Source organism: Rattus rattus, chromosome 5, assembly GCF_011064425.1.
Source record: "Rattus rattus isolate New Zealand chromosome 5, Rrattus_CSIRO_v1, whole genome shotgun sequence".
Taxonomy (NCBI): Eukaryota; Metazoa; Chordata; class Mammalia; order Rodentia; family Muridae; genus Rattus; species Rattus rattus.
The window spans coordinates 104795410-104819837 of NC_046158.1; the positions used below are offsets into that span (position 1 = coordinate 104795410).

Consider the following 24428-nt stretch of genomic DNA (forward strand, 5'->3'; position numbering starts at 1 on the left):
AATGAGGGCCATGCCTATGTACTGCAGGTGGTGTCTACAGGTTCAATCTTCCCTTTGTTGGGTATTTCAGCTAAAGTCATCACCACTGGGTCCTGGGAGCCTCTTGCTTCCCTGGTGTCTGGGACTTTGTAGTAGCTACCCCAGTTCCTGATCCCCCACTGTTACATGTTTCTATTCAATTTCCTCGCACTAGTACTTCTGTCCTTTCCAATACCTGATCCTGCCCCCTCCTCCCTTTTCCCTCCCCCTTCTCTCTCCCTCCCAATTCCCTCCCTTCCTCTATCACGTGTGATTGTTTTATTCCCTTTTCTATGTAGGATTGAAGCATCTACACTTTGGTCTTCCTTCTTCTAAAGCCCTCTTTTGAGACTTGGAGAAATTCTGATTTACTCTTTCCTTACAATGCAAATTTTATCTTGAAACTATGTTCACAAAGAACCTATGATACATTGTATTTCAGAGCACTTTTGTAAATAAATTCAAAATTACATGAGCAACATATAACAGATGAACAGTATGAGTGAGTTAAGTAAGGTATTTCAAGATAAAACAACTCAGCAAAATAATACAAAACTTGAACATGAAAATCTTTATAAACGGAATCAAAACGAACTAAACTGGGTATGGCAAAGCACACCTAAAAATAGGAGGAGAAAGACTACAAGACCAGCTTCAGCTATAGACCAAGGTCAAGTTCACAATCTGTTTCTGCTATATCTCACCCCATCTCAACAAACAAAATTAGGTGAAAGCCTTACAAATTGGTTAAATAAAGCAAAAAGAAAACAACAAACAAACAGTATAATTTGGGCACTCTCAAGATGACTCAACAACTAAAGATGTTTGCCCCCAATCCTTGGACCCACATGGTAGAAAGAAAGAATGAACTCCCACAAGTTGTATGCTGGCTCCCATGTGTGTTTTTGAACAACCATACCCATATATATACAAAAAACCCCATAAAGAATAAAAAGTGTAAAAATTAATGAAAATATTTCTAATGCTGTATGATGCTATTGGACTAATCATATAAATAATAATACTTCCATAATATACTTGTAAGACCTTTAAATGCATTTCTTTTACTTTAGAATCTGAGATGTGAAGAATACTATCCATTGAAAGAAAGGGCAAGGCAGAGAAGAAACTGTTCTTAAGAGGGTCACTTATTTTCTGTGATCTTAGTTTTTATATATTTTAAAGCAATGCTATTGAGGCAGGTCCACTTAGGATTTTATGTATTACTTACTAATTCCTATAGTATTAGATCTTTTACAAAGTATGTCCTTTGCTTGAAATGGTATTGTTCTTAAAATTAGTAGAGGGATAATAGCATTTACTCTGGTTGATGTTCACTCAACCAGAGTATATACTCTTTCACATCCTCATTCTTTAAACATTTGTGAGTCTCAAATTTAAGGAAACCTTCAGTTAATTAATATATGTTGAAAATTCTTCCCAAAGTTTCACCTATTTCTATATTATATACTTCAAATATAGATAATAGGTAAATGTTCTTCCTATCCTCCTAAGTCTTATGTACATGCCAAATATTGAAGCAGACTTCTCTTTGTTCTAAACATTTTGCATATATATTTCTTTGTACTGTAAACCACCATAGATAATTATTGTAACTTTGCCTTGGAACAGAGACTATTTAACTTATGATTTTAGTTTCAGGAAGTGGCATTCACATACATTCACAATCACAGTGTCCTCTCCTTATGTGACCTAATACTTAACACACATATCACCCTTAAATATACATATCATAAATATTTTGAAATCAGCACAGCAACAAGAAAATCCTACCTGTGAGCAGAGCAGCACTTGAGGGTGATAACAAGAATTGATTTTCTAAATATTTTGGCAAAAATTCTGAAGCTCCGATCAAAGCCAAGGACTCTGTGGCTTTGCACATTGAGTAGCACATCAGCAGTGGGTTCTTAACCAGATACTGAAACAGAACAGGTCACATCACAATGATTTTATTTCATCACATACTAATGATCAATCTGCAGAACTGGCTTCCTATAGTCTAAACAGAGAACATATAGTTATGCAAGCAAAGCTCTACAGTTTTCTAATAAACACGTTTCATATGAGACTTGTAGTTTTGTTTTTCTGCAGCAAACAGCTTTTTTTATTTTTAACATATTTATTTACATTCTAGTCATTTCCCCCTTTGTGGCCAGACCAGGCAGATCCCTGCTACATATGTGTGCAAGGAGCCTCAGATTAGCTGGTGTATGCTCCTTGCTCATGGCTCAGTCTCTGGGAGCTCCCTGGGGTCTGGGTTGGTTGAGTCTGCTGTTCTTTCTAAGGGCTCACTCTCCCTTTTATCTTCTTCAATCCTTCTCCAAATTCTCCGGGACTTCAATCCAATGATTGGGTGTAAGTATCTGCCTATGTCGCAGTCAGTTACTGGTAGGACTTCTCAGAGGAGAACCATGCCAGGCTCCCGTCTGTAAGAACATCATAGCATCAGTAATAGTGTCAGGCCTTGACACAACCTCCTGAGATGGATCCCAGGTTTGAGTGGTCACTGGACTGCCTTTCCTTCAGTCTCTTCTCTATTTTTGTTTCTGCAATTCTTTTTAGACAGGACCAGTTCTGGGTTAGAAAATTTGACTATAGGTCACTAATACTGCCCCTCTACTTGAGGGATTATCTACTGGAGGTGGACTCTGAGTTCCTTCTTCCAAGTGTGGGGCATTTTGACTATGGTTACCCCCAATGTGTCCTGAGATTGTCCCACCTCTAGGATCTCTGGTACTTTCTGGATGTCCCCTTGACCTCCCACCCCTAGATCTGTTAGAAGATTGTTGAAAGTATTTCTCAGTGCCTTATTAGATACACTCATATTTTGCATTTACCCAACCCACCTGGTAAGTGCTGTGTAATTTTGCATCATGTCACATATTAATTAGTTCTTAATGGATTAAATACTTAGGTCCTCTTCAACTCCCCATTGTCACAAATGTGGTTACAATAAAACCCCTTATTGTGTTCTTTTGATCTATATGAAAGTATCTTCAGAATTGTGTACATTTGGAAGGGATTTTTGGATATTGGAGATTGTGGTAGTTTGAATATGCTTGGCCCATAAGGAGTGGCACAGTGAGGAGATGTAGCTGGTATTGATGAAGTGTTTGGGCATTGGAGGTCTCCTCCTATGCTCAGGCTTCACCCATTGCAGAAGAGAGCCTCCTTCTATGTCCCTGAAGATGCCAGTCTCATTCTAGCCAGAATCATCTCTATATTTAGCACCATGTCTGCTTGGACATTGCCATGCTTCCTGCCTTAATGATAATGGACTGGATGTCTGAAGCTTTGTAAGCCGGCCCCAATTAAATGCTGTTTTTCATAAAAGTTGCCTTGGTCATAGTGCTTTTCCCAGTAATGAAAACTCTAAGCCAGGGTTTATGGACAGTTTATTTGATTTCTTTTTGTCCAGATTTCCTTCCTGATTTTATCTTTAAATTACAACGCTTCAATATTTGAGAGCCCAGTTTAATTGATGAAATGGATATACTCTTAAGATTCATCAGAACAGTATTTTGGATTTGGCAGACCTTACAATTCCATCAGTATTGAGCATCAGATGGCCTTAGCATTGCCAGAAATGCTACATCTGAGTATTCTAAAACCTAGCATGTAAACACACTAATAATAAAGCCAAAAACCAAGCCATGAGATATTTCCATCCTTCACACTGTGAGCACTTGTCAATCAGCCACAGGAACAGCTGGGAGAAATAAGCCTCATGCCAAGTTTGGTTTGGTGAGTAAAACTGTCTGGTGTTATGCTACTAAGTTTTGTCATGCAGGAATAGCTAACTGGCATAGTCTACATAGAGAGAAACACTTGACAACATTTGCTAATATGGGCAGGTCTTGAAAATTTTGCCACACAAACACAAGATAGAAAATATTTCTTTTGTGTTTCCATGGTTTTAAATATAAATGTGCATCTTGGAGATTCAGTGATGCTTCAGTGGGTAGATTTCATTGCTTATATCATACTACAAATACTCATATAATATCTTTCTGTGTGTGCATATATACATCTCTCTCTCTCTCTCTATATATATATATATACATATACATATGTGTGTGTATGTGTGTACAGACATATATACAGACATATAACAAATTGCTAAATTTGGTTCATTTAGATGCAGATAAAATGTTATACTGTTCTTGATACCCTGGTCCTTTAGAATATCTTAATTTTACTAGATCAAGTTTTTTCCTCCATTTTTATAAACATTTTAGACTAATTTGTTATTCTTTAAAATATGAAATCCATGCCGTATGGTTAATTATTTTGGGTTAAATTTATAGCTTATTGGACAAAGTATCCCATACAGAGACATAGCCATTTCATTACTTAGCATTGCATCTGCTAGTTTACCTGTCTTCATTACTATAGATATGTTGAGTTCAATTTTCCTCATGAAATTTTTGTAAATCATTCTTAAATGAATTTCTGATTTACACAGAATTTTATGATTACATTTTAATGTAAAATTCAATTTTAAGCTTACACAAAAGGTATAAAACTAGGAAGGCACAGGGTCAAATTATCACTGTTTAATGTTTAAATTCACTTGTATACAAAAAAGAAACCCTAAAGTCAATACTCAAACAATATTAGAACATTTTAATAAGTTTAACCTTGGAATCAAAGCACCTCTATGGTGAAACATCAATGAAAACATTGAGGTAAACACACACAAACAAAATGAAAATGTCCTAGATGATAATGATAGAAAGAATTAATGCTGGAAAAGGTAAAATTGATGAATATGTTCAATGCAACTTCAACCATGTTATTTCTTAACTGTCAAAAACAATATTGAAATCTACAAGGTACATGAACAGATGCCAATAAGTTGGATTAATCTGTAACACAACAGAGCTAGAGGTGCCAGTATACTTGATATCAAGGCATACTATGGAGACACAGTAGATGAAGACGCATGACAGAGGGAGAAGACACAGATGACACTGAGCCAAAGATAGAGCTCTGCGGGTTCAGCCATCGATAGCCAGATGATTGTTTTTTTATAAAGGGCAAAAAAAGACCAGAGCTTCCAGGGACTAGCCACTCCCAAAGACTATACATGGACTGACCCTGGGCTCCAACCTCATAGGTAGCAATGAATATCCTAGTAAGAGCACCAGTGGAAGGAAGCCCCTTGGTCCTGCCAAGACTGAACCCCCAGTAAATGTGACTGTTGGGGGAGGCGCTGTAATGGGGGGATGGGGAGGGGAACACCCATATAGATGGAGAGGGGGAGGGGCTAGGGGAATGGTGGCCTGGAAACCGGGAAGGGGAATAACATTTGAAATGTAAATAAGAAATACTCAAGTTAATAAAGATGGCAAAAAAAAAAAGAGAAAAAAAGAAAAAGAAAGGGTCAAAAAGTGCACAGTGAAGAAGAGACAGGTCCTTCTATATACACATGAATGTCCACTTGCAGATGATTGTAAATTGGCTCCATCTTCCCCTCTGTAGGAAAATCCAACTCAATAGTGATTGAAATGTAAACGTACAACTGGAAAGTATAAATCTGTCAAGATGGAACGTAAAGTCTACACTGTCTCCGTGTGAGCCAGGATTCCAAAGACACAGAAAACAGAAGCAGTGCAGAAAAATAAGATCACTTAAAGAAATCAAGAGGCTTCTGTGGACAAAAGAAAACAACCCTAATGGAGGGTTCAAAATTACGTATTATTAATTTTCTGTTTCCATACGCAGCATGAGAGAGGATCACAGAGTTGCCTTTAAAGATGCAGTTCATAAGATTTCATATTTTACAAATTATGAAATCATGTTTTACAAATTATATCTGCATATATATTTTGTTTAGATGTCATTCATAAGTCTTGATTTATTACTTATAGTTTGATTGACCTGGACTTTAGTAAATAAAGCATTGAACTGAAAACAAACAAAGAAAAAACCACTGGAATGAAGATACAACCTTTGAATGGGAGAAAATTCTTGCCTCATATTTTTCTTTCTAAGGATTAATAGACAAAACAGGTAAGGTTCCAGAGAAATTTCAAAAGGTAACACAGTTTGAAAGTGGATATATGTTCTGAGTATGCCTCAAAAGAAGAAATATAAATAACTGAGAAGTGATACATGAAATGTGAAAGATACTTAGCCATTGTAGACTTGACTATTAAAACTACGATGAGATGCTTCTGAGCCATGTGAGAACGATGCTAGTCTACATATAAAATTCCCCCACAAGCTCACTGAGTTGCTTAGCTAATCATGCTGTTTGGGTGGAATTTGCCATCTTTTGTAGGGAGGAATGGTTACCTGGACAGAGTATGCCCTACAAGGACAGCTTTGAAATTTATATTCTGGTACCACTTTCTTTCTTTCCTCTCTTTTTATATAAAAAGACAGAAATTAATGGGTGAGACTTTCACAGTCCCATTCAGGATACATGCTTAATGACCTAAGGCATTCCCAAAGTAGAATTCCCAAAGTATTCTAATGTTTTTTCTAAAAGATAAGCCCTTCTTACCAGACTGAACTTTAGGGCACAATAAACTCTTTGAGCTATAGCACTCACAAAGAAAAATAATCTTCATACAAAAGAAATGAGTGTATCTGAAGTTAATTGGAGGTAGTTCTACCTGAAAACCCAGCTGTATCACTCCTGAGAACATTGTCAGAAGAGGCTCCACCATATCACAGGGGTACGTGTTCCACTATGTTCAGAGCAGCCTTATTTGTACTAGCCAGAAGCTAGAAACAACCCAGATGTCCCTAAACACAATAATGGATATAGAAATTGTAGTTCATTTACACAATGGAATTCTATTCATCTATTAAGATGAGGACATCATGAATTTTTACAGGCAAGTGGATGGAACTAAAGAATATCATCCTGAGTGATGTATCCCAGCCCCAAGAGGACATAAATGCATATTAGCCAGAAAGTAGACAATTCCCATAATGGAACCCACAGACCTTAAGAAGTTTAAGGAGAAGGAAGGCACAAGTGAGGATTCCTCAATCCTGCTAGAGTCGGGAATGAAATAATCCCAGGGAGGTAAAGGGAAGAAGGTACCTGGGTAAGAGAATGGAAGTGGGGGAAATGGTGAGCAAGAGCAGTTATAGGGCAGGGGGAGACAGGAGAGGAGCTCAGAAGGCTAGGAGAGTAAATGGAAATATTCAGACAGGTGCGTGTGTGTGTGTGTGTGTGTGTGTCTGTCTGTCTGTCTGTCTGTCTGTCAGGGGGTGGGACCTCTAGAAAGTCCCAGAGACCTAGGATGTGAGAAGCTATCACTCAATGGTGATTACCTTAGTCAAGATGCCCAGCAGTGTGGAGATGGAACCTGAAGGAACCATCTTCAGCAGAGAGACAAGGCTCCCAGTAAAGGGGTAGGGTCACCAAACTACCTTCAAAAAGTTTGACCCAAAATTGTTCCTATCTAAAAGAAATGGAGGGACAAAAATGGAACAGAGATTAAAGAAAAGGTCATCCAGTGACTGGCCCAACTTGGGCTCCATCCCGTGGGTGGGCACCAAACTCCGAAATTGTTATCGATGCCATGGTTTGTTTGCAGACAGTGACTTAGCATGGATGTCCTCTGAAATGCTCTACCAGCAACTAAGACAGATGCAGATACTTACAATCACCTACTGGACTGAAACCATGGACTCCTATGGAAGAGATAGGGGAATGCTTGAAGGAATAGAAGGGGATTGCAACCCTCTCAGAAGACTAACAGTGTCTACTAACCCGGATCCCTGGGAGCTCCTAGAGATTAAGCCACCATGTAAATTGCATACATGTGCTGTTCCAAGTCCTGGGCACATATATAACAGAGAATTGCCTTGTCTGTCCTCATGTACCTGATCCTGTAGAGCCTTGATGCCCCAGGGAGGGAGACTCGGGGTGGAGGGAGGAGGGCATTGAAGTAGGGTTTTGTGCATGGGTGAGGGGGGGATGGATGGGTGGGGGTGAGGGGTACCTTCTCAGTGACAAACAGGAAGGGGAATAGGTTGAAGAACTCTTAAAAGGGTTACTGAAAAATGTAGGCAACATTTGGAATGTAAATAAAATAATTTTTTTCAAATTAAATAATGTAAAATTTAAAATGCCCATTCTGAAACTTTACAAAGTATTGTTAACAGTCAGTTTAACATTTCACAATATAAAGTACTTAAGCTTGTCTAACTCCTGCATTGTTAAAATATGTGCATGTAACATTTGTATAGAAATAATATTAAGTAGAGTAGCTGTGGTCCTGAATACCTGAGACTCTACTCTTTCTCTGAGTCTTGAGAAAGGGTAAATATTCAAGGGTGTCCTAAGCAATGCAGTTTAACTTTAAAACAAAATTAAGATTAAAGTCTTACTGACATTTAATCACTTCCTTCTAAGGATTCATGAATTAATAAAGAAAATTTGAAGGACAGTTGTAGGTAAAAATAAATCTTATATAACATATCACTTACCTCTGAAAGAATTCAACTAATTCACATGTACTTTGACAAAGCCACCTCAATCCAACTATAACAACGTCAACTGCAGTAATTACACAGGACCCCCAGTTGAGGGATAGGGATACCAATCTACCTTCAAAAGTTTCAGACCAAAATTATTCCTGTCTAAAAGAAATGCACAGACCAAAAAAAAGTGCAGAGGCTGAATGAATTCCCAACCAGTAACCAATCCAACCTGTGATCCATCCCAGGAGCAGACAACAAGCCCTGACACTATTACAGATACTATGTTATGCTTGCCAACAGAAGCCTAGTACAGCTATCCTTTGAGAGCCTTTGCCAGCAGATACTGATACAGATGCAGATACCCAGAGCCAAGCTTTGGACTGAGGTTGGGGATCCCTATGGAAGAGTTAGGAGAAGGACTGAAGGAACTGAAGTGGGTGACAACTGGATAGGAAGACCAACAGTGTCAACTAACCTGGATCCCCGAGAGCCTGCAGAGACTAAGCCACCAACCAAAGAACATACACCTGCTGGTCTGAATCTCTGGGTGCATATGTAGCAGAGAACTACATTGTCTGGTCTCAGTGGGAGAAGGTGTGCCTAGTCCTCTAGAGATTTGATGCCCCAAGGAAGGGGGATATGAGAAGAACTCTGCAAGGGGGACCATGAATACAAATAAGAATGACAACTCAGTTTTTCACAGAGATTAAAAAAAAATCCTTGCATTCACACGAAAGTAAGAAAAACCAAGATAGTGGTGAAAACCATCTTGTACAATAAGAATAGTACTAGAGGCACAAGATGATATCAGGTTATAATATAAAGCCATAATAATAAAAATAGTATATGACTGGCAGAAAAAAAAAGACTAGTTGATCAATGGAATAGAAGATCCACATATTACTCCATGCAATTACAGTCACTTGAGCTTTGACAAAGAGACCTGAAAATACAGAATGGAGAAGATAGCCTCTTTGTTGAAAGATGCTGGGAAAACTGGACATCACTCTCAACTAACCTGGACCCCAAGATCTCTCGTACACGAATTCACCAACCAGGCAGCATGCACCAGCTGATGTGAGGCCCCTGACACTTATTCAGCAGAGGACTACCTGGTCTGGCCTCAGTGAGAGAAGATGCACCTAACCCTTGAGAGACTTGAGGCCCCAGGGAGTGGGCAGGCCTGGTGGGGTGGAGGTAGGGGTTTGGGGACAGTCTCTTGGAGATGGGGGAGGGAAAGTGGGATGGGGAGCTGTCAGACGGCAGACTGGGAGAGGGATGGAAACTGGACTGTGAAAAAAGATTAAAGAATAGTAATGATAAAATAAAATTAAAATAAAAGAATGAAAGTTGATCTTACTTTCACTTTGTACAATTCCAAATGGATCAAGGAACCCAGTATTCAACTTGAAACCCCGAAACAACTAGAGGATAAAGTTGGGAGTACACTAAAGATTATTTCTGAAAATGATATCAGCAATTTGAGAAACAATGTAAACAAGGAAAGTATGGAATCATACGAGGTCAAAACACTTCGTTTCTTCAGAGGAAACCATTAATAGAATGAACAGGTAGCCTACTTAATGGAAGAAAGTTTTTCCTTGATTTATGTGCGGTAGATGACTAGAATATACAAAAAGACAAACTACAGCTAAAGAAACAAACTAAACAAATAACAAACCATCTACTGAAAGATACTGAGAGTTCTCTAAAGAGGAAACACACATGGGTGGTAAATATTTTAAAGTGGATGGGGCCTTTTCCCTAGTGAAGGTTGTTTCTCTTGCTCTTTATGATCCTTAACTGCCTGGAGTTCTTTCTCTACAGTTGACAGAGAGAAGCAGGGATAGGCGTACGTGGAAAGGGAAGGAGAGAAGAAATGGAAATGGGGGAGAGCCATATTATATTTTAATTTTAAAATAATCCTTTTTAAAAGAAATGGGACATTTTGAGTAGAACAATAATAAGCAATGAACAAATAACAAATATCTTCAGGCAAGTGAAAATAGTTGGAAATTGGGAAGAGAGATACAATTCTAAAGTGAGTTAGAAAAATTCAATCGGTGTTATTTTTGAAGACTTTTGAAAGTTCTATTCAGGGTGTAAAAATCACTAACAATCAATAGAAATCCCCATGTGGAAATTATGACTGTGACATCTATGTGCCAAAATGAAAATTGAAAGTAGGACTGGAGCATTAGTCCCTCTGCACCCTGGAGTCTGTCACTTCAGGAGGCATGTTTTCTCATCCACAGAAACAAGGGCTTTTGTATTTCAATATTGTGATTGGTGGGTTTGTTCGGGAGGATGTATTAACACAGGTTCTTCCAATTCGCACCATCTTGTTAAATGCCACATTTATTTCTTCAAGGAGAATAAATTATAGAAAATCAATTAAGAAAATGAAAACAAATCAAACTCGTAGCTGTGGCATCACTCATTACCAGCACCAGATAGTTCTGTAGGAGCACCGAATCGGGGCGTTCATTCTGTCCACTACAAACAAAAACGCATAATCCAGTAGGAGACCCCAAAACTTTCACCCAAATTTAGGAACACATTTTGTTATTTGCTTGGCTCTATGTGAAGATTAAGCAGGACAACCTAGCTGATTTGTAAAATACTTTATAATATTTTAAATAAAATGTATAATATTTTAAATAAAAAAATATTTTGCTGTACCTGAAGAGCACGAAGCAGATCCTGAAAACTATATCCGTACTTTAAATCTTTATACTTCTTGTAAAAGAAAGGTTCGTTTTCCTTCCATACTCTTAGCTTGCTTGAACCTAGAGGTTACAAAGAAAACAGTCTTGTGATTATGTTGAAGTCAGTGAGAAAATACATATCACGTGATTGTACACATTAGAGTAGCCTCAGTTATTCATGGAAAGAGGGTTATTTTTAAACAAACCAAAACCAATCTGTGTTTTAGAATGCAAATTCTTCTACAGAGTGCTTCGCAAAAGGCAAATGATCATGTAATTCCTCACATCTGCACTGCCCAATTCTGAAGTCAACTGCTCTGGCCTTCTCTTAACTATTGGAAGTGGTTTCCTTAATTTTCAGTGGTGCCTATGGATGAATTAAATAGCTCTAATTTAATGTAGAATCCCATGGCCACATTCAACATGACACAGCCTTAGAATGTGGAGGTTTCCCCCCACAAATAAAAACCTTTCTTATGTCACACAATATTTTGTCTAATAAAGGGCACTGCCAAATGAGAACTTTTTGTAATAGTAAATAGTAATTAGGTAATAGTACTAATATTAGTAGTGAATGTAACTATAGTATTTTCATCCCCATATGTAATATTAATTATTACACCTTTTCTTACTTAACATGCCTTTATTCGGTGACCTCTCCCAGCCCCTTTATCTTTTGTTCCCACGAAGCCCCTGTTTTCCCTTCATGTCCCATCATTTGTTGTTGGGTTTCTAGGCTGCTGTTATATTATGGATGGTGTTAGTGCAGGAACACTAATGAAGATTTCACTTGATGGTAACATATGTCTCGTTAATGATAGGTATTTTGAATGGCGGGAGATGGAATCTCAAAACAGTTTCCATTAGCATTTCTCAGTTTGCTGAAGGTGTTAAACGTTTACTTTTAAACATGTTTGGTTAGTATATAGAGTACTCTATTTGTACCTTCATTTTCACGCATATATGTCATTAAAGTCTTTTCTTGTTCCTTTTCCCTTTCTCTCTCCCATGCACCATCACCTCTTTCATTTGATTTCTATCTCCTGTAACTCTCATGTTTTGCTTATGTAATATCTGTATTTCTTTATTGCACATCCAGCTTCCTTAAGCTCTCTTTAGACACTCACATGATTATCTTTCTAGTCCTGCCACACCATAAGCCCTACCTCCACCCTACACATGAACACACAAACACACACATGCACACATGCACAGGCACACCCGTGATACAGACATACATACTTTTAAATTGGCATTGTACATATGGATAAAAAAGTTGGTATTTGAAAATTTTAGAGTTTTGCTGATTTGACTTAAATTTCTAGTTTTATCAGTTTTATTAAAATGTTTATGGTTGAATTTTTATTTTTATCTGAATGATAGGTCTAGGGATTTCTAAGCTTGTCAGGCAAAGAAACAAACCACAGAAAAGTGAAAATGCCAACAGTTCAAATTGACTTGGTCAACTTGATTCAACCTTGGGGAGTCTGATGTCTAGCAGTTTATTGCCAACACATTTAAACACAATATAATTTGAAAAAAATAAAGTTTCCTGGTATAACATGATCCCTTATGCACAAGAGGACACTAATTGTATCCAATCCATCTCGGAGTACATATCCTTTCTCCCAAGAAGATGGGTTCTGGAGATAGGCCACCTGTATTAGCTTAAGGGCCTACAGAAGAGTCTGGCCTGGTTTCAGTCCTATGGATAGTATGGAGTCCATTTGGGTTATTTCCTACCTCTGGTCCTGGTTTTTGGAGCTTTGAGAAGCTCTTAGCTATGTGGATTGATTTTTGATTTTTGGAATGTCAAGAAGCTCTGGCTATGTGGATAATGTGAAAGTCATTTAGACTATTAGGTATCTCAGATCCTCATTATGGAGCTTTGGGGAGGCCCTGGCTAATATTAGTCACTTAATGTATTAGACACCTCCAGTCCTGGTTGTAGGAGTTTGATATATAGCCTGGCCCAACAGATAACACAGATCATCAGGCTACTAATAACCTCCAGTTCCCAACTTCGCGGGTGGAAAATGGGTTATGCCCATTTCTTTAAGAGGTCAGTCCTACATGCTTTACATCCTTGCTATCCCTGGAGACCTATGGGTACCCGAGCCTTCATGCTTCCAACACATAGGTACCACACATTCTTTTTCCCATTAAACTATTTATGAACTTCTAGATTGGATCTATTTTCTAGTTATTGTAAATAGTGATGCAGTAAATTAAGGTATTTCTGTGATAGAATCCACCAGGTATATGTAGACATAGCCTTTTGGGGCACTCTGTAGTAGTTGTCCTTGTATTATTCAAATGCTTATTTCTCTGCCTTCATGACTTGTTTCAATATGGACACAGCATTGTTATGCTTCTTCAAAAGTATCTTGTCTCAAGTTTGTGTAAAGAATTTTTACCATGGTTTTCTCTCACTCAATGGATGGACAGAAGAGAGAACAGACTACTGACTTCCAGCAGCCAGGAGGAGGAGAGGGGGTGGTGGGGGGTTCAGATTTGCCATATGGAAGAACCAAGAAAGAGTTCATAGAATTCAGCTGGAGAATGGAAGGCCATAAGTACAAGTATTACAGGGATGTTTTCTGGGAGGTAGTCAGATAAGCATAGGGAATTAAGATATCAAGGGAACCTTGGAAATTAATCTTGGTCTCTATCTCATTATTAGATACTAGCTCAGATAAATAATTCATTTTATAGGCATACATATGGGAGAGTGGTACAACTAGGTCATATGGTAATTTTGTTTTAAGCTTTTAAAGAGGATTTTTAATTATGGTGTGTGTGTGTGTGTGTGTGTGTGTGTGTATGTGTGTGTGTGTGTGTGTAAGCATTGCCTGTGGAGTGTAGAGTTGCAGGCCATTATGACCAAACTCATGTCCTGTGCAAAAGTTGTAGACATTTTTAGCTGATAAGACATCTCTCTAGCCCCTTATTTTCAGAATGCTTTGCGAAGCCTCCAGAGTTTATATATAACTGTATATGTTTATATGGCCACCAGCAGAGAATAAAGGTTTCTATTTCCCCACACAGTCATTTGCACTATTCTCTTGATTACCATATTGACATGGAGCTTCGATGCAGATTTAATTTGCCTTTTCTTTATGGGAAAGGATGTTGATCATTTTTCAAATATTTATTTTCCTTTTGTACTTTTTACAAACCAACTCTTGAGTTTTTAATAACATAGGTCCTGTTAATAATGAGCTCTCGTTTTCAGAACTGTTTCAGCTGTGTCCCAGATGTCTGGTATATTCTACTTTCTCACCGTTCATTTCCATGTGTACTTCTTTCGTAAATGAATGTTCAGACATCTCCCTGGCCGCTTTTGCTTTTTACCTGATTTCTCTTGCACCTGCTAGTAAGTCCATTTCTTCACCCTAATTTGAACTTCCTACTTGAGGGTTCCAATTCATACTAAACACAAGCCAACACATTCAACCTCGTGGACTGGAAAACTCTATTCAAGGTAGCCATTTTTGGATTAGCTGGACCATAGACTATAAGTCCTTCCAATAAATCCCCTTTCTAAACATAAAATTTCATTCTATAAGCTCTATTCCTCTAGAAAATTCTGATTTTTCCACTCAAAAAATAAATTTGAGTATACTTTCTTAAAAAAAGTTTCACACTTTAAATAAAATTGTATACTAACAAAAATATTGGGTCATACAAATATATGCTAATGAAGCTATAGTACATAAATATAGTATTAGGATGAGATATTGCTTAATTTGGAAAAAACAAAGGAAACTTGAACAGTACTTTTCTTTTACAGAGCAATGCAATTAGGTGAAGCCTATTAAAGAGATGTAGTTTGTCTGTGCTTTGAAAATTGAAGTTGAGGGTATGAATTGTTATAACAAATTATTTATATTTTTTTACTCACCAGGTAATCTGTGTGGAAAACATAAAAATGGGAAAACTGTGAACCATGCAAGTAGAGTGGCACTGAAAAAACCAAGAAACCAATTGAACTGCCACCAAAGAAAGTTGTCATTTACCCTTGAATGGAGAAAAAGTAGGAAATTTCAATTAGGGGCACATATAAAAGAAATCATAGTTAGTTTTGAGAACAGGAGAATTTCTGTTAATTTGCATTCATTTGTAATTTGTTCACTATTAATTTGGGAGCTTCGCTGATAAGAGCTGGTTACTAGTATTCAATGTTTTGGATTGGCTTTGCTCCTATCAGAGCCTCCTTTTCCCGCTTCCCTTTCCAGTGACATGACTCATGTACCAGATGTTCCTGCTTGTTCCTATTTTATATTTTCTTTATTTTTTCCCTAGGGGTGTATTGAACACTTTTTCTCCATCTTTATTAAATTGGGTATTTCTTATTTACATTTCATTTCAATTGCTATTCCCTTTCCCGGTTTCCAGGCCAACATCCCCCTAACCCCTCCCCCTCCCCCTCTATGTTCATCGCAGCCTTATTTATAATAGCCAGAAGATGGAAAGAACCCAGATGACCGTCAACAGAGGAATGGATACAGAAAATGTGGTACATCTACACAATGGAATACTACTCAGCTATCAAAAACAATGACTTTATGAAATTCATAGGCAAATGGATGGAACTGGAAAATATCATCCTGAGTGAGGTAACCCAATCACAGAAAAACACACATGGTATGCACTCATTGATAAGTGGATATTAGCCTAAATGCTTGAATTACCCTAGATGCCTAGAACAAATGAAACTCAAGAAGGATGATCAAAATGTGAATGCTTCACTCCTTTAAAAGGGGAACAAGAATACCCTTGGCAGGGAAGAGAGAGGCAAAGATTAAAACAGACACAGAAGGAACACCCATTCAGAGCCTGCCCCACATGTGGCCCATACATATACAGCCACCCAATTAGACAAGATGGATGAAGCAAAGAAGTGCAGGCGACAGGAGCCGGATGTAGATCTCTCCTGAGAGACACAGCCAGAATATGCAAACACATAGGCTAATGCTAGCAGCAAACCACGGAACTAAGAACGGGGCATCCCCACCCACCCACCCACGTTGAAGGAGACCCCATATGAACAACAAGGCCAACCAACCAGAGTTTCCAGGGACTAAGCCACTACCCAAAGACTATACATGGACTGACCCTGGGCTCCAACCTCATAGGTAGCAATGAATATCCTAGTAAGATCACCAGTGGAAGGGGAAGCCCTTGGTCCTGCCAAGACTGAACCCCCATTGAACGGGATTGTTGCGGGGAGGGAGATAATGGGCGAAGGATGGGGAAGGGAACACCCATTTTTTTTTTCATTTTAATTTCTGCTCATGGAAAAACCAAATCTTGCTTCTTTATCGAGCTACTTCAAATCTTGCACCCGGGCCTCTATAGGAAGAAGCCTTTTATTTTAGGTTGCACAATTTTTCTATTTGATGGCGTCTTGATATCACACTTCATCACAAGGTCACATGTGCTATGTATACATATGCTATGTATGTATATTTGTGGTGCTTCCACTTTTCCTATGGGACCCATTTTCATTCTTAAGAGTTTTGGGGTTTTTTTGTTGTTGTTGTTATTTTTTGTTTTTTGATTCTCACAAAGCTCAGTAGCTGTTAAGATAGGAAGGTAATAATGATTTTTCAACTAGACACATGAATCTAAGTTCTTTGGTCACTATCAGAATGCAAAATTCATCAAAAAGTATAACTATTTCATTTTAAGTAATCTTTATTTTTGTTTTAACAATATTTTGTTATATTCTTTTCTTTTATGTATATCAATGTTTTGCCTGCAGTCCTGTGGTGTACCACATGCAGAGTTCAGAAGAGATCATTGGAAACCCTGGAACTAGAGTCACAGATGTTTGTTGGCCATCACATGAATACTAGAAACCCAATACAGGTTCTCTGAAAGAACAAGTGTTCATCACTTCTGATCCTTCCCTTTAGCTCCAAGAAAAGTAATTTTCTAAAACTAGACCCTGATAAATTGATAAATCTATCAAAATTGATAATCCTAATGATTTGTGTGTGGAGACAACTTATAAAATATGCAATACAATTTAAAATATTAAATTGCTGTTTTAACACAAATTATAAAATATGTCACAGGACAGACTAGAATATAAAAGAAGAAAAAACTGTAACTATGAGTATATTTTATTTATTCTATAATTCCTGGTTAGCAGTAGTTGTTGAAAAGTGTTTAATATAGAATCAGAGACAGAAACTCACATAAATTGTCAATAGTTATAAAAAGCTTCAGAGTAGAAACTCAACTCCTCATTTTAGTAAAACCCCAAATAAAGTGGTATCAAAAGAGTCATGTGTTCTCAAATATAATAGAGGTCATAAGTAACAGCTTCAGCCAGCACTGTGATAAACACATACAACTGAAATCCTTTCTTCTGCAGTTGAGAATGTAAAGAGAGTATCCACTCTCTGCACACTTACACCAGAGAGCTCTTAGTCTTAATCAAAGCATCTAGTTGAGGAAACGAAATAGGGAAAAGGCATACATAGGAAGGAAAAAAACAAATCTATTTAAAGATGATAAGATTCTATACTTAAAACACCCTAAAGTCTCAATCTGAAGACTCTTGAGACATTATGACAGATACTTTTGGCAGAGTAGCAGAATAGAAAATTGGCATGTAAAGATTAGAAAGTTTCCTAGAACCACTAAGAAGCACACTGAGAAAGCAATCAGGAAAATAACCACATTTAGTTCTTCAGTTGCACCAAAGCATAAAGCATCCAGGGAAAATCTAATGATGGTAGAGAACAGGATGATGAAGTACACAAACACTAGAAAGTAGAAAATCGCCAAGAACTGAAAAGATTAATAAACTAGTAAAAGCTGGGGTGACATCTGTGTATATGAGTTAAGACAATTGATTTGTGAAAATGCACGTGTCACTCAAAGTGTTCTATAGAATGCAATACTAACCAAATTCCAATGGCTGTATTTGTTTTACAGAATCAGAAGAAATATCCTCAAACTCAGAGGGAGACACAAAGACCTAAAACAGCTAGAGTGTCTGAGGAAAGGAAATGCAGGAGAAACTGCCACACTGAATCTCAAAGTGTAGATTGGAATTTTCTTCTAGCACCATATATAGTGCTAGATTCATTGATATTGCTTAAGTTTGGTTTTGTCATTACTGTAGCATTTCCTCTACTTCTGGAGATTGAAAGTTTTCCAGGTATAGTATTTTTGTTTGCCATCTGTGGTGTCTTTTAATCTGTAGCATACATGTCTGGGCCTTTATGGCTTTCAGAGTCTTTATGGAGAAGTCAGGTGTAACTCTAATAAGTCTGCCTTTATATGTTACTTGGACATTACACCCGGCTTCTTTCAATATTTCTTCTTTGTTCTGTTTAATGTTTTGAATATTATGTGGCAAAGATGACTTTCTTTTCTGGTCCAATGTATTTGGTGTCCTGTATACTTTTACCTTAGGGATATCTTTCTTTTGGTAGGAAAATTTCTATTATTTATTTTGAAAATATTTTATGGGGTTTTTAGCTGTGATTCTTCTCCTCCTGTTCCTATTATTCTTAGGTTTCGTCCTTTCATAGCGTGCTGGATGCTTTTTGTCAGGATATTTTAAACTTACTTATCCTCTTTGACCAATATGTCTATTCTATCTTATTTTTAATGTCTGAGATCCTCTGTTTCATTCCCTTTATTCTTTTACTGAAGCCTGACTCAATATTTTCTGTTTAAATTCCTACATTTTTCATTTCCAGAATTCCCTCAGGTTGGGTTTTCCTTATTGATTCTATTTCCATTTTTATGTCCTGAACATTTTTAGTCACTTCATTCGACTGCTTGTTTATGTTTCTCTGGATTTCTTTAAGTGATACAGTTATTTTCTTAAGGACTTCTATCATATTCATATGGTTGGCTTTAAGGCATAACTTTCTCCAATTTCATTTCCTTCAATTGTCGTCGTCTTCTTCTTCTTCTTCTTCTTCTTCTTCTTCTTCTTCTTCTTCTTCTTCTTCTTCTTCTTCTTCCTCCTCCTCCTCCTCCTCCTCCTCCTCCTCTCTCTCTCTCTCTCTCTCTCTCTCTCTCTCTCTCTCTCTCTCTGTATGTTCTGGATTTCTTTAAGGGATTCTTTCCATTTTCTCTTTAAGGCCTTCTAATCATGATCATACAGTTGGTTTTAAGGTCTTTTCTTTGTCCTTCACTGAAGATGTAATATTTGGGTCAGCTTCAGTCCTTAGAGGGGTGCACAAAATACTAGCAGGGGTAAATAGGGAGAGATCTAACACAAAAACTGCTTGCAAACCCAATCCAACTACACATCAAAAATATCATCCACCATGTTCACTTAGGCTTCATCCCAGATATGCAGGGATGGTTCAACATACAATAATCCATAAATATAATCTATCCCATAAACAACCTGAAAGAAAAAAAACATTTGACTGTCTCATTAGTTGCATAAAAACCCTTTGGCAAAATCCAATACCATTTCATTATAAAAGTCTTGGAGAGATCAGTGATAAGAGCTACATATCTAAACACAATAAAAGCAATATACAACAAGCTATTATCCAACATCAAATTAAATAGAAACTTAAGGCAATTTTACTCTCTTATATCTACTCAATATAATACTTGAAATATTAGCTACAGGCGAGGATGTGGAGAAAGGGGAACACTCCTCCATTGTTGGTGGGCTTGCAGACTGCTACAACCTTTCTGGAAATCAGTCTGGAGGTTCCTCAGAAAATTGGACATTGAACTGCCTGAGGATCCAGCTATACCTCTCCTGGGCATATACCCAAAAGATGCCCCAACATATAAAAAAGACACGTGCTCCACTATGTTCATCATGAGCCTTATTTATAATAGCCAGAAGCTGGAAAGAACCCAGATGCCCTTCAACAGAGGAATGGATACAGAAAATGTGGTACATCTACACAATGGAATATTACTCAGCTATCAAAAACAATGACTTTATGAAATTAAATGAGGCAAATGGATTTGGAACTGGAAAATATCATCCTGGTGAGCTAACCCAATCACAGAAAGACATACATGGTATGTACTCATTGATAAGTGGCTATTAGCCCAAATGCTTGAATTACCCTAGATGCCTAGAACAAATGAAACTCAAGACGGATGATCAAAATGTGAATGCATATCGCTCCTGAGAGACACAGCCAGAATACAGCAAATACAGAGGCGTATGCCAGCAGGAAACCACTGAACTGAGAACAGGACCCCCGTTGAAGGAATCAGAGAAAGAACTGGAAGAGTTTGAAGGAGCTCGAGACCCCATATGTACAGCAATGCCAACCAAAAAGAGCTTCCAGGGGACTAAGCCACTACCCAAAGACTATACATGGACTGACCCTGGACTCTGACCTCATAGGTAGCAATGAATATCCTAGTAAGAGCACCAGTGGAAGGGAAGCCCTGGGTCCTGCTAAGACTGAACCCCCAGTGAACTAGACTGTTGGGAGAGGGAAGCAAGGGGAGGGTTGGGAGGGAACACCCATAAGGAAGGGGGGGAGGGGATGTTTGCCTGGAAACAGGAAAGGGAATAACACTAAAATGTATATTAGAAATACTCAAGTTAATAATAATTAAAAAAAAGAAATATTAGCTACAGGAATAAGACATCTAAGAGAGATCGAGGGGATACAAATTGGAAAGGAAGAAATCAATTATAAGTATTTGCAGATAATATAATAGTGTATATAAATTTGGGATTTCCCAAAATTCTACCAAGGAAATCCAACAGTTATAATCTCCTTCAGAATAATGGCAGGATAAAAAATTAACTCAAAACAATCACTTTTCTTCCTATACACAAAATAAATGGTCTGAAAAAGAATTTCAGGAAATAATACCCTTCACAAAAGACACAAATAAAATAAAATATCTTGGTATAATGCTAATCAAGCAATTGAATGACCTGTATGAAAAGAACTTCAAATTTTTTGAAGAAACTGAACTAAATACATGAAAATGTAAATATTTCCTATCCTCATGGATCTATTGGGTTAATGTAGTAAAATTTGCCATCCTACCACAAGCAATCTACAGATTCAATGCAGTTACTGACAAAATTCCAACACAACTTTTATAGACTTTGAAAGAGCATTTTGACCTTCATACAGTAAAACAAACAAACAAAAAATTCAGAAGGAATCACCATCTCTGACCTCAAGTTGGACTACAGAGCAATACTGATAAATAGTGCATGATATTGGTACTAAAAAAGACAGGTTGATCCATAGATTTGAATCACAGACCAGGAAATAAACTTGTACACCTCCTGGATTTTTGAGAAATGAACCAGACTATATAATGGAAGAAAGAAAATTGGTGCTTCCCTAACTGGGTATTTTCATAACTGGGTGTCTGCATGTGGAAGAATGCAAATAGATCCATATTCGTCACCCTGCACAAAACTCAAGTACAAGTGAGTCAAAGACATCAACCTAAAAATGGACATGGTAAATCTAATAGAAGTGAAAGGGAATAACCTTGAATGAATTGGCATAAGGGATAAATTCCAGAACAGAGTACCAACAGCTCAGGCACTATGATCAATAATAAATGAGATTTCATGAGACAGAATTACTTCTGTAAGACAAAGGACATTTTCTAACAGAAAAAATAGTAGCTTACAGAATAGGAAAAGGTTTTTACCATCTCCACATTTGATAGAGGACTGACATCCAAAAATATATAAAGAACTGAAGAAGCTAGACATCAACAGACCTAATAACCCAATTTAAAAAAATAGGGTATAGATCTAAACAGGGGATTCTCAGATAATTTTCTAATGGCTGAAAAGCATTTAAAGAAATGATCAAAGTCCTTAGTCATCAGGGAAATGCAAATTTGAACAACTATGAGATTTCATCTTATGCTTGTCAGAATGGATAAGATCAAAACCTCAAGGTACAGCTCAGGCTGGTGAGGATGTGAAATATGGGGACACTAATCTGTTGATAGTGGGAGTGCAAACTTTAACAAACATTTTGGAAATCAATTTTGTGCTTTCTCAGACAATTGGGACTACTTCTACATCAAGATCCATCTATATCATACCTGGGCATGTACCCAAAAGACAGTCCATTCTCATCAACTATGGACACTTGCTCAAATATGCTCATAGCTGCTTTATTTATAATAGACGGAAACCAGAAACAACTTAGATGTTGCTTAAGTGAAGAGTGGATAAAGAAATTGTGGTTCGTCTACACAATAGATTACTACTCCCCTTTTAAAAACAATGACATGAAATTAGTAGGTGCATGGATGGGATGAGAAAATGTCATCCTGAATGAGGTAACTTAGATTCAGAAAGACACACATGGTATATACTTACAAGTGGATATTAATCATAAAGTACAGGATAACCATGCTGTGAACCACATACCCAAAGAAGTTTAGTAACAATGAGGGCCCAAGGGAGGATGCTTGCCTCTCACTGAGAAGGGGAAATAGATTAGACATGGGGGAGTTGAAGGGAGGGGACTGGGTGAGGGAGGAGTTGAGATAGGAACAGGAGGAATGAGGTGGTAGGATGACAACTAGAGGGAGAACTGGGATAGAGAAATGAAATTGAAACAGGGCATCTCTGTTACAAACCTAGGATGCAGAATTTCCCAGGAATCTATGAGGATGATTCTAGCTAAGGATTCTTCCAATGGGGGATATGGAATCTGAAACAGCCATCTCCTGTCACCAGGAAACAAACCCAGCCAAAAAATATTTGATGCACAATTTGTTCTGCCTACAAGATGTGAATGGGTTAGGGATGGAACAGAATTTGAGAGAAAGGCCTAGCTTGAGACCCGTGCCATGAGAACAAGCTCACCCCTGACACTATTAAAGATATTCTGCTATATTTGTAGACAGAAGCCTAGCATAACTGACATCAGAGAGCCTTCCCCTATAAATTAATGGAAACAGATACAGAGTCACGTAGCTAACATTAAGCAGAGCTTGGGGAATCCTCTAGAAGAAGAGGAAGAAGGATTCAGACAGCTAGAAGAGTCAAGGACACCACAAGAAAACCTACAAAATCAAATAACATGGGCCCATAGGGCCTCAGGAAGACTAAACTCCAAAGCAGAGAGCATGCATGGGATGGGCCTAGGACGTCTGTGCATAAATAATAGTTGAGCAGCTAAGTCTTCATATGGGACTCTTAAAGCAGGAGCAGGGCCTATCTCTGACTACACTGCCTGCTTTTGGATCCCTTCCTCCTATCTGGCTGCCACCACTTCTAGCCTCAACAGAAGACAATGCACCTAGTCTTACAGCAACGTGATATGCCAAGCGTATCCATGGGAAGTCTTCCTTTTACTGAAGAGAAAATGTAGAGGGGTATATGGGTTGAGGAGAGGGAAGATGGAGGAAGTTGGAGGAGTGGTGTGAGGGGAAGCTCCTGTGATTAGGATTTAAAGTGAATAATAGAAGGAAATTTAAAAAATTAAAATGTCTGATATTGGCCTTAAAAAAGACATATTAATCAATGGAATCAGTCTGAAGACTCATGCAGGTACAAACAGAACTTTTGACTAAGAAACTAAAAGTATATACTGGACAGAATATAGTATCTTCAAAAATGGTGGTACTAAGGCTGGATAGCTGTATGTACAAGAATGCAAATAGATCATGCTGAATAAAACTCTACTCCAACTGGATCAAGAATCTCAGCCTAAGACCAGATATGCTGAATCTAACAGAAGACAGTGGAGAGAAAGCTTGGGCTCATTAATACAGGAAGGACTTGTAAGTAGGATTCCAATTGAAAATTCACTAAGACCAACAATTAATAAAGAGGAAGAAGGGTTCAGACACCTTCTTATGGACCTCTTTATGAAGCTGAAAATCTAAAAACAAAGGACAAACAAGCAAAGCAACATCCAACAGAATGAGTAAGATCTTTACCAATTCTGTGTCTGATAGAATGTTAGTACCTACAATATATAAAGAACTAAGTCACTGAATATCAGGAAGGCAACCCAGTTTAAAAATAGAGTGTAAAACTAAGCAGAGAATCTCTAGAGATCAAACTCAAAAGGTTGGAAAACATTGAAAGAAGGGCTAAACAACACTTTATCAATCAAGGAAATGCAAATTAGAACTACTTTGAGATTCATTTCCCACCAATAAAAGAAATAATAGCACATGCCTATAGAACGCATGCTTGTACAGGAGTTTCCCGCAGGAAGCTGGAAGTCAATCGACTTCAATAACCAAATATATCACTCTTGGGCA

At 37.7% G+C, this 24428-nt stretch overlaps 1 protein-coding gene across 1 annotated transcript in view; it reads right to left on the reverse strand.

Annotated features, from left to right (window-relative positions):
* The window catches only part of LOC116900613 (solute carrier organic anion transporter family member 6A1-like), a 70529-nt gene that overhangs the window by 31462 nt on the left and 14639 nt on the right, over positions 1–24428 (reverse strand). Inside the window, 3 exon segments of the mRNA XM_032902332.1 lie at positions 1813–1957; positions 11170–11276; positions 15100–15215. Coding sequence (XP_032758223.1) covers positions 1813–1957; positions 11170–11276; positions 15100–15215 — 368 coding nt within the window.